This window comes from Arachis stenosperma, chromosome 3 (genome assembly GCF_014773155.1).
Source record: "Arachis stenosperma cultivar V10309 chromosome 3, arast.V10309.gnm1.PFL2, whole genome shotgun sequence".
Lineage (NCBI taxonomy): Eukaryota > Viridiplantae > Streptophyta > Magnoliopsida > Fabales > Fabaceae > Arachis > Arachis stenosperma.
Window position 1 is genome coordinate 141559194 of NC_080379.1, and position 11861 is coordinate 141571054.

Consider the following 11861-nt stretch of genomic DNA (forward strand, 5'->3'; position numbering starts at 1 on the left):
TCAAGCCATAGATGGATTCCGAAATTTTAATATCCAGGATCAAATTTCAAACAAAATTTTTAAGTATATTTTTTATTATATTAAAATAATTTAGATATAATATATATTTTTTATAAAAAAAATTTAAAATGCATTATGTGATTATTAAAATATTTTTTTGGTTGCACCCGACAGGTCAAAGACTAATCCGCCGCAGATCTGAGCTCCATTTAAGGGTTTGTCGTTGGTCAATGAGTTGCTACATGTACAAGACAAGATTCAAACCCCCGACACTTGTTTAAGGGGATGAGTGAGCTGACCACTCGACCAACCCAAGTTGGTTATACGATTATTAAAATATAATGATATAAGTCATTATTAATATTTTATATAATAATATAATGTTAAATATGTTAATATTTGAATATTATTAAAAAACAAATGAATTTTTTAAAAAGAGATATAAAATTGAGCATATAAAAATTAATTTAAAAAGTATAAAAAATTGAGTTATGATATTAAATTGGTTCAATAAAAAAATTAAAACATAAATATAAAAAAATACATATGAAGTTATTAAATTATATAATATTTTTTTAAAATACATATTTTATGGTAATTGACTGATTATTATGGTATTTAAAAGTATTTGTTTAGCTTATTAAAAAAATTAAAAATTAATATTTAATTTAAAAATATAAAAATAAATAATTATTAAATATTTAAAATTTGTCATAAAAAAATAAATTATATAAGAAATTAAAACTAAATTATAGATACGCTAAAATTCATAAATCATATATTGATATAATTTTTTAAAATTCTAGGCTATGAAGGCTACTATTTGCCCTTTATATATCTGTCCCTACAGCTGGACATTAGAAAATGATTATCTTTCGTACATGGAACAAAAAATAAACTGCTTGTAATATATTTTAAAAAATTATTCTAAAAGATTATTAAAAAGATTTAATTATTAAAAAAATTAATACCAAAATTATTAAAAAAATTAATTTTTGTAATATTAAAAAAATTATTTTTTAAAAATAAAGATAAATATATCTTTAAATTATTATTTATTTTTTTCTATAATTATCTATTATATTCAAATTTTTATTAATATAATTTTATCTATAACAAAAATTTATTATTGTAAAATGTAAATCACCAATTTATCATTAATAAATAATTTTATTGTTTTACTGCGCTCTTAAAATCTCACCCAGCAACAATATAAGAATAATAAAAAAAATTACTTTCATTAATTTTTTCAAACTTGAAATGGATAGCTAAACTATAGCTCACTTTAGACATCATCATCATCATTTCTTCGTTGTTATAATTATTTATATATATTTTTAAATTAATTTTGTCGCTTCTTTTTGTAAGGAATTAACCTTGATGTTGTTAGATAGTGTGAATTTCGTCTTCATTATTAACCGTACAAAATTAAATTTTATTATAGGATTTAACATGACTATCAATATATATAAAAGCTTTATGAAATTAGTACATTATAATTGGAGTAAGTTACATAAATAAATAGTGAGAGATTAAATTTATAAAAATATAACTTTTGAAAATAGGTAACATTTTTAATTTTAAACCAACTTTATGTAAATCGCTACGTTTTATCACGGTTTATTATTCATATGTAATCATTATAGGTATCACAAATTACACTCAAAATACACACCATCATAATTTACTATACCGCGAATTATGACTATAGTAAATTACACGTAAATAATAAATTATGATAGAATGTAGCGATTTACATAAGAATTAATTTAGGACAAGAATGTAATTTATTTTTAAAAGTTATATTTGTATAAATTTAATCTTTAAATAATTTATTTATATAACTTGTCTTTTTAATTAAATTGAGTTCTTTTCATAATTCACAAAAAGTAATAATAATAAAAAAATGAAAATATATATTTTCTATCTTCCTCTCTTAGTTTTTGTTCTGTGGTCGTTGTATTGGGTTTGAGTGGGTAAAGTAAAAGTATAAAATAAATGACAAAATTATTTACAATAAAATTTAAATAGAAAGTAGAGTAAGACTAAAAAATTAATTTGATGTATAGAAATATAGTTAAAAAATAGAAAAAAAAGATTCAATTAAAAAAATGTCTTTAAGAAATAAATAAATAAATAATTTAAAAATATATTTGTTTTTTAATAAAATATTTAATTTTTTAAATATTTTATAATTAATTATTTTTAATAATTTTGATAAAGATAGATTTCTTTTAATAATTAAAATTTTTTTAACTATTTTTTAGGAGAAATTTTTTATAGAGTAAAAATTCAATCCGTTTTTTATTCAAAAAATTTTTTGGCTCTTAACCATTTCATTTTAAGATAGTACGATCTATCTGTTAAAAAATCTGTTAAATAGTAACGAAAATTAGTTTTATAAGGATTTTATTTGTAATTTGTGGAGTTTTAAACTTTCACAAACTATTGATAAGTTTATTTTTAAAAATTTTTTCAATGATGGTAGTTAAGTAGAGAAAGACCATTGCTGAAATTGATATCACATGAAAAAAAAGTAATTACAATAGCAAAACCTTTTAAAGAAAAAAAATAAGATCAAACAAAAAATGAAATAAGATAATATTAATGTTGATGATATTTGTAATGGTAATAATGATAACAAAAGAAATAATGATAGTGATAAAATATGGTTACACAATAGAAATAATAGAGGTACAAAAAAAATGATGAGAATAAAAAAAATAGTAATAGTAATGGTCATTGTTTGATTATATTATTAAAAAATTTCATAAATTATAAATAAAACTTTAACAAAATTAAATTTTATTATTATTTAACAGATTTTTTAATTGAAAAATTATATTATCCTAAAATAAAAGAATTAAAAAATAAAATGCTCTGTTTTTGAACAAAAAACACCTCATTCTTGATAAAAATAGATAAGAATCGGGGGGTCTTTCCTCTTTTTTATATTTTATTTCATAATGTCTATCTCATTTATATTTTTGAAATTTTAAGTTCAATTTGTATTCAGTTTCAACATGAAAGAAATATATAAAATAAAATATACAGTTGTCAAGTCAAATACTCAAATTAGACTAAAAGTTGAATATAATTAACTTATCCAAAAAGCAAAATAAAAGAATCAGATCAGTTATAATGAGTCATGAGAACAACACACGCATAAGTAATAAGATAAGACAAAACATTAAAAAAAGAAAAGAAAAGAAAAAGGTCCATGTACGTAGCAAAAAATCTCTCCTCGTATTTAGAGAGAGAGAGGGATCTGTACAAATTCTATTTCCCAAAATCACATTCCATTATTACAAAATAATGACTACAAAACTAGGAATCCACTTGTCAAATCTGTCCTGTCACAGTAGTAATTTCATTTCTGGTTTCGTTTCGGTTTTGTTTGTTTTGTTTTCTTATTATTAAAAAAAGGCCAACTAACACGCTTTTCTTCTTTCCCCCTCTCTTTTCTTTTTCTTCTTCTATTCTCCTCTTTTCTTCTTTGCCTCTGTCACAAGTCTCTCGTAACATAACACAAACTCTCTCTCTCTTTTTTCTCCTGTTGAGTCGTCTCTTTCTCTCTCCTAAAATAGACGGCGACCGGCGAGCGCAATCTCGCCGGGGCTTCGCCGGAGATCAGCTTTCTTTAATTTCTCTCTCATTAATTAATTATCCGTACGCATAAACCAACAAGAAAAGAAGATAATATTTAAGGAAGAAGAAGAGAAAAGAAAAAAAACAAAGGTCCGGTTCTGTTCTGTTATGTGTACGAACGTATAAGCGTTTCTTTCTTGGTTTCTTGTGTATCTCGTGTGGTGAGATTAACGGAAAAGCAATGCAGGCGAGAACAGAGGAGATTTGGCCCAAATTATCATGAGATCTCCCCGCTTATGAATTTCCTTATGTCGTGTAGCCAAGGTTCAATTTTTGTTGCGGGTTCCTCTTTGTCTTTCTTCTTTTTGAGTTCAACTTCGTTGAATTTTCGGGAAGAAAAGAGACTCTGTTTCAATTTAGAAGGTGAGCATTTTATATCTTATGTTATGCCAGTCTTTCTGGGTTTAATTACCGTATTCTCTTTTTGAATTCAGCTCAGAATTCAGAAGTCTTTTCGTGTAGCTGAATTTCAGCTTAATGTGCAAAACGCTTCATCATTCTCGCAAAACCTGGATTCTTCTTCTTTTTTTTTTTTTTAATTCTTTCTGGGAGCTTGATCTATTCATAGTTACGGGGTTTCCTGTAAAATCCCCTTGGTTTCTTACATAGACAGGCTGGAATATTTAAACTTTGGTAGCTGCAGTTGTTTTTAATGCTCATATGAATAGGAATTTCCTAATTTCTATGGATGCTTTTTGGTTCAATTTCCAACTCTTTTTATTTTGAATTCAGTGCAAAAGAATGGTCCAATTGGATTAGGTCGTTGGTAGGTAAGCAACGGGCTTTCTTCTTTTATCCAATTTCATCTATTTTCAGGTGGTGTTTAGTTGAAGATGCAACTATTTCTAGCTTAATTTTTGTACCAATCCCTTTGAATTTAGCAATTAGAGTCTTAGGTAGAACAGTTCCAATTAGGGGTTGAGAGTGATTATGCCAGCAGCCAAGAACTAGGTCAATGTTACTGTCTTAGTCTGAGATTGCATCAAGTTTAACTCTTTCTTGGTTTTGATTCTGTTAGTGTTGTGGTCACTATGAATTTGCAATTTTTCCCCTTTCCTTTGATCAAGCAAATAGCCTTAAAAATAATTGAATTTCCAGCAGATGATAATGAGTAGAGCCTAACAAGCAAGCACGTGAAGAGCTTTTCCACAATACTTCTATTTCCAGATTTTGTTTTTTTTTTTATGGGATGCCTTCTCCAATGGTGGATCAGAGGGGAGTTTCTGCTTCATCTCACTTTTTTGATGACATTTCTTTTCGTTCTGAGGTAATTACATTTATTATTGTTCTCCCCACCCCCGAGAAAAAAAAAAAAAAAAGCTACCTTTTTCTAAATGTTATGTAGCTTCTCTATGGCCTAAATGACATTACCTATGTGAGCAAGCTGTTGGTTTTCTAAACCTGTCTCGAACTCTTCTGGGCAGAGGGATGCTGGAATACGGAAGCTCAAATCCATTCATGATCAATATCCACAAGGTGAGGACCAACAGCGGAAGTTCAAACTTAAGTTACTTCTGTCTGTGGCAGAACAGTTGTCTATTTAGAAATTTTCAATCAATCTTCCTCTTATATGAATAAATGAATTATGTCCACAATTATTAAATGCATCTTTGCTCCTGAATATTTATTGTTACTTATCAATTTAGTATGTACTTTTTAATACAAGCAATTGCATCAAACCTAAACTAACACTTCTGTTTCAGTTTGTGGAAATACCTAATTGCAGTAATTTCTACGTATTCAATGCCTTAATAATGCATGCAAAAGTGTCTTCCATGTTCTAGCAGCTCTTTAGTAGTAGTATAGCTGGAATAATGATGGTGATTTGATGTATATATATGCTGCACTCTGCAGGATTCAAGCTCATACATGTAATTTTTATACAGAAGATATCTAAAATTTCAAAGTTTTTACATCATGCTAATTTGAATGTTGTAATACCCCCCCCCCCCTTTTTCCCTGGCATACTTCTACATGTGATCTATATTTGCGTTTGTTCATGCATTTGCATATGCAGAAGATGTAGATGGATAAATGAATTTTGCTATATTCATTTTATCAGGAAAAAATGGAATGATAGCATCCCCTGGAAGCAATTTGAATTCTTCATCTGTACTGGAAAGAAGTGCAAAATCTGGTTTGCCAATGTCATGCACCAGTCTATCTATTGAAAATGTGGAACAGCTAAAATTTAGTGGTGAAGGCATTTTTGATGCGCTGATGGTTTCCAAGGAATCATCACATTATCATCACAGATCAAGGTCTGATGTATGTATGCGCTCCGGACCGAACTCACCTGGTGTAATCGGGGACAAGTTTGTTTCCAGTGCAGCCACATGTGAAAGTACTCTATTCTCGAGCTCATTGTCTGATATGTTTTGCCAAAAGTGTAAGTATGCGTTACTAGTAATGATTGTTACAGCATAGTCAAATGATCAGCACTTATGCCCTAATATGTTTCTATTTTCTAATGCTTGGAAACAATTTTCTGTTGCATCAGTTTGCTTGTATATCATCATTAGGTACATCTTAAGGTATTTTCTTATCAGTGTTTATATGCATATCATGATGCAGTGAGGTTGTTCGGGAAAGATGCTTTATCTGATCAGCCCGATATTATTGATTCTGTTCCCGAGGAAGAGCCTTATAAATCTCTTGAAGAAATAGAGGCTGAAACTATAGGGAATCTCCTTCCTGATGAAGATGATCTGTTTTCTGGTGTCAATGATGAGTCAAGATATAACAATACTAATGCCAGAAAAAATGATGACTTGGAGGATTTTGACTTGTTTAGCAGTGGGGGAGGCATGGAGCTGGAAAGAGATGAACATCTGAATGCAGGATTAAGAACTAGTGCTCTGGAGGGAGATTCAGGTTTTGTTGGAGGTCCTAAAGGAAAATTTCCTTTTGTCACACAACCTTCTAGAACACTCTTTGTTCGGAACATTAATAGCAACGTAGACGACTCTGAGCTAAAGGCTCTCTTTGAGGTGCGTCTTTGTTTTCCTTTCATGTTAGATGTTATGTTAGGATTTTCAGGAAGCATTTCACAACAGTTATCATAAAATGTAAAAGGACTATTATGTTTGTTCTGGCAGCAATATGGAGATATTAGAACCATGTATACAGCTTGTAAACATCGTGGTTTTGTCATGATTTCTTATTTTGACCTAAGAGCTGCACAAAGTGCAACGCAAGAACTTCAAAATTGGCCACTGAGGTTAAGGAAACTTGATATACATTATTCAATTCCAAAGGTATATTTCTGAGAAATTGTCAAATACGCATAATTCCACTCCATTGCTGTCATTTGTAATATTGTTATAGTATTACACTTTCTTTGTGTTCCTACTTCCTACCTTTTTATGCTTTGCTGATATATCTACCTTGATGGCATGTTAGGTCAATGCTTCTGAGAAGGATATTGGCCATGGTACGCTGATGCTATCTGGTCTTGATTCATCTATTTCAAATGATGAACTCAAACAGATTTTTGGATTTTATGGAGATATTAAAGAAGTGAGATGTCTATTCACCTATTTTTGTTGCTTATATCATATGAAGATAATACATGTTTCCTTTAATATTATGTTGTTAATTGCAGATTTTTGAATCTCCTGAAATGAAACAGCACAAATTTATAGAGTTTTATGATGTACGAGCTGCAGAAGCTGCTCTTCGTGCATTGAACAGGATTGACATTGCTGGGAAGCAGATCAAGATTGAACCAGGACATCCTAGGTTTGCAACATGGGGCCCATTTCTACTTTTTATATTTTAGACTGATTTTTTGTCTAACTTATAGCTCTTCTAATTATTTTCGCATTTTATGTGTACCTCTATATAACCGATGTTGTGTAGAGAAAGGTTATATTTTGGATATGCATTTATTCTTACCTCCTTTAATATTTATTTTGACTATGTAGATTATTCTTACCTCCTTTAAAGAGCACTCTGAGAACTTTCCTTAAAAGAATTATTTTAACATTTCTTATGCAGTTTCATGCAGCAGTCTCATAAGGGGCAAGATGAACCAGATCTTGGTCATAGTATTATTGACAACTTTGCACTGAGACAGAAGAGTAAGATCTTGTCTTTGTCAACTTACTCCTCCTCCCCCCCCCCAAAAACCACACGCACACACACACACACACACACACACACACAAACAAACACACATACAGACACACAAAAAAAAGAAAGCAAACACTTCTGGTGTTCTAACTGGACATCATGTGCAGCAACTGTGTCTGCTGGAGTGATTGGATCTGGCTTGGAAAATGGTTACAATCAGGGATTTCAATCTGGAATGGCGCAACCTTTAAACACGTATACTGATAATGCATTTGGACATATAAATTCTAGCATTCACAACACAGTGAGAGGGTCATCAGCTTCAAATGTTTCTGGCGTTTCTGAGTCCAATATATTTGTTGACGCAATAAAATTTGCTTCTAGTCCGAGATTTCATCCTCATTCCTTACCCGAGTATCATGATACTTTAGCTAATGGTAGTCCTTATAACTTTTCAAGCACCATTAGCAACATGACTAGCAGTGTCAATACTGGAGTGACCGAAGCCTCTGACAGCAGGCACATTCAGGGAATGGGCTCAACTGGGAACTTGGCAGAATTTAATGCAGGAGGTCAGTGCAATGGATTTTGATAGGCAAAAATAGCATAATGTATAACTTTCCTAATGCGTAACAGTTTTGAAATGATTCTTGTTTATAGAAAATTGAGATAGAAAGGAGTATAATTATTATCAAACCGTTTACTTTGGCACCCTAGCAATTTAAAACTCTTACAATACTAATTACTGTTTGATAGTTGAATTATTCAATTAAACTATTTCAGAGTTGCCTAACTATTGGGAAATTATAAGTGGTTGAAACTTGGTAATTGTATACTTGATATATTTGTTATGTGTATTTGGTAGGTTTACATTGAAATCTGGTTTGAAATCATTGTTTTTATTTTTAACCGACAGGAAATGGGATCCGGTCACATCATGGACTTTATCAGATGTGGAACAGCTCCAATTTGCATCAGCAGTCTTCATCAGGTACCATGCTGTGGCAGAAAAGACCATCATTTGTTAATCTTCCACAGATGCCAAGCTTTGCCAGAACACCACCTCATATGTTGAGGTCACAACACATGGACCACAATGTTGCATCAGCACCAGTGTCACCTTGGGGAAGGCAACATTCGCACCTAGCAGAATCCCCTGATGCTTCTGGTTTTGTGGGAAGTGGAGGTTTTCAGGGTTCCTGGCAATTGCTTTCTCCAGAATTTTCTCCTCGCTTGTTTCCTCATGCCAGTCCTAAAGGCACTGAACTGCCATCCAATGCTGGGCAGAGTTCTCCTAAGCATCATGGTTTCCCTGGAAGACATTCTATGAATTCAACGTCAAAATTTGATTCTGCCAATGAACGGATGAGAAGCCTTTATCACCGTAGGAGTGAAACAAACAATGCTGATAAAAAACAATTTGAACTTGACCTAGGTCGCATAATGCAGGGGGAAGACACCCGAACAACACTTATGATAAAAAATATTCCCAACAAGTACGTCACTGTTTGGATCTTGCGTTGCTTACCATGTTATCTTTTCACGTTCTGTTTACAACTGAATGTTTCACTGGTGAAATTGTTAGTTATCTTAATTCCAATGTTAAGATTGGGAAAATAAAATATCTGCATAAATTCATGTTTTGCATCATCATCTTATTGAAGTTGGCACTTGAGAATTTCTTATACTTCCATTCATTCTGTGTTCATTTGAGATATACCTTGTGTTTGACTCTTGATTTGTCCTACTTCTCTTTTCGCTAGGTATACCTCAAAGATGCTTCTTGCTGCTATTGATGAGCGTTGTAGGGGAACTTATGATTTTCTGTATTTGCCAATTGACTTCAAGGCATGTATTTACTTTTGTTTTTGTTTTTCTTTTTGTTGTTTTTTTTTTATATTTTACTTTAGAGGAGAATTCATAAATATGATTCTGATTCAAATCTACATGTGATTGCAGAATAAATGTAATGTTGGTTATGCATTTATAAATATGATCGATGCTGCTCAAATTATTCCTTTCCACCAGGTTAGTTATGAATTCTTATGTACTAGTAATATACTTTTGTGGAGTTCCTAGGTCTTGTTTTTTATTGTTTCTTCATGAATTGATGGAACTAATGTCAATAAGAATTATGCAGGCTTTTAATGGGAAAAAATGGGAGAAGTTCAATAGTGAAAAGGTAGCCTCACTTGCATATGCCCGAATTCAAGGAAAAGCTTCTCTCATTGCCCATTTCCAGAACTCAAGCCTGATGAATGAAGATAAACGTTGCCGCCCTATTCTCTTCCACACTGATGGTCCAAATGCTGGTGATCCAGTGAGTCCATCTTTTTCTTTAATTGCAGTTATTTCCAGTTGCTAAATGCTGTAATGGAGCTACCATATTTCCTTCTTTGTTTCCCCTTGATATTTCGCATTAAATACCAGTCTTGGCAAGAATTTATGTCAATCTTCAAACCAGCAACCGATATTTAATGTTAATACAGTAGCCATGCATTTTTTCCATGCACTGCGTGTTGGTACTATCCAATGCTTGAAGAGATTTCATGAAATTTGATTGGCTGAAAATAATGCGAGAGTATTGGTAATAATTGCTGATAGAAACAGCCTTCTCTTAGGAATAGTCACTAGAAGCACATACATGAGAACTAAAGTATAATGTCTCTATTTTGTTGGTTGAAAATTGTAAACCTTTTTTTATGCATAACATGTAAATTGAACAGATTCAACCCCTCCTTTAGAAGGCTAATAGAGGGTAACATTATTGACGAACTTTGTCTCTGCAGGAGCCTTTTCCCATGGGTACCAATATTAGAGTGAGACCTGGAAAATCTCGCACTGCTGGTAATGACGAAAGTCGCAACCAACCAAGTCCAAGAATTTTGATAAATGTAGAGTCTCCTAATGGACTTGACTCTGCTTAGACTCTTCATGAAACTCTAACTGATTAATCCTGGGGTCCTAACTGTTCAATATCGCATCATAAGTTATGTTCAACCCCGGATATGTACATTGACCTCTTTTTGTACTAGAAGGAAAAAAAGAAAAAAGAAAAAAGAAAAAAAATAGAAGAGAGCCGGAGCCTGGATTTCAAGCGGCTAAAATTTTTTTGCCTATAGAGAAACACTTGAACAAGTTTTCAGAGGCTGTAAGTACATAACCAGAATGAAATCACTGATTCTAGTATTTTTTTCCCCGAAATTTTTGCATGGAGTCCTGTTTATCATCTCACAACTTCAGAGTATTTGATATACTGAAGCTCAAAATTTTGGCCAGCTGATAAAGAGAGGTTTCACAATTTACAGAAATTTCCTTCACAAATCATTATGGGGTTCAAGGGACTTTGCTGATTTCGTTTTGATCATTGTTGTTAGAGGAATGCTAGGGACCAGCACCTTTTGTGTTTTGTAATCATCAATTGGCCATCGATAGTATTTTTAATGGTGTGAGATTATATCCAATGGTGAGAGATCACTCACTTTTCTTTTGATGGTTAAGTGCTGGCCACAAAACACAAAAGTTGCTGGCCCCTAGACTTTTCCTTATTGTTAATATGTAATTTTGTATTGTATTTTACTTCTGGGAATAGTTTTTGACTATAGGAAGTGATTGATTATCAAAAAAAAAGATACTTAATTGTAACCATTGTTATTAAAATCCGACCGGACCGGACGGTTCGACCAAAAAATTGATGAACTGGATCTTATACCAATCCGGTCTGATATTTGGACTGTGTAAGGCAACGAATCAATAGAAACCGGTTAAATTCGAATTGAATCATTGAAAATCGGTCAAATCCGATAAAGACCGGTCCGACCAAACCGATACGAATTGGCATTTTGTAGAAATGCTAGAGGCAGGATTCAAACCCCTTCCTTCATAAATGGAGGCGCCATTTACAGCCACTACTAGGCTGCTGTGCTCTCCAATAATATATATATATATATATATGCAAATTATATATATATAAATGGAGGCGCCATTTACAGCCACTACTAGGCTGCTGTGCTCTCCACTAATATATATATATATATATATATATATATATATATATATATATATATATCATCAAATTACTTCTATTTAATTTATTTTAATTTTAGTTATAAACTCACTCATTCTTAAATTAATTATAT

The 11861-nt window shown here is 31.6% G+C and overlaps 1 protein-coding gene across 5 annotated transcripts; it reads left to right on the forward strand.

Annotated features, from left to right (window-relative positions):
• Positions 1 to 3461: 3461 nt before the first annotated feature.
• Positions 3462 to 11367, forward strand: LOC130968579 (protein MEI2-like 1). Of its 5 annotated transcripts, none has more exons than XM_057893930.1 (16): positions 3462 to 3738; positions 3836 to 4011; positions 4747 to 4915; positions 5073 to 5124; positions 5711 to 6037; positions 6223 to 6638; positions 6747 to 6905; positions 7051 to 7167; positions 7253 to 7389; positions 7648 to 7730; positions 7890 to 8294; positions 8639 to 9218; positions 9486 to 9570; positions 9682 to 9750; positions 9863 to 10042; positions 10512 to 11367. In XM_057893930.1, exons 3-16 carry the CDS (start codon positions 4838 to 4840, stop codon positions 10647 to 10649), a joined length of 2826 nt encoding a protein of 941 aa, XP_057749913.1. In that variant the 5' UTR covers positions 3462 to 3738; positions 3836 to 4011; positions 4747 to 4837; the 3' UTR covers positions 10650 to 11367. The 5 variants fall into 5 exon arrangements, with proteins under 5 accessions (XP_057749913.1, XP_057749912.1, XP_057749911.1 ...); XM_057893929.1 differs by having other exon boundaries at positions 4750 to 4915; XM_057893928.1 differs by having other exon boundaries at positions 3462 to 4011.
• The last annotated feature ends 494 nt before the right edge of the window (positions 11368 to 11861 follow it).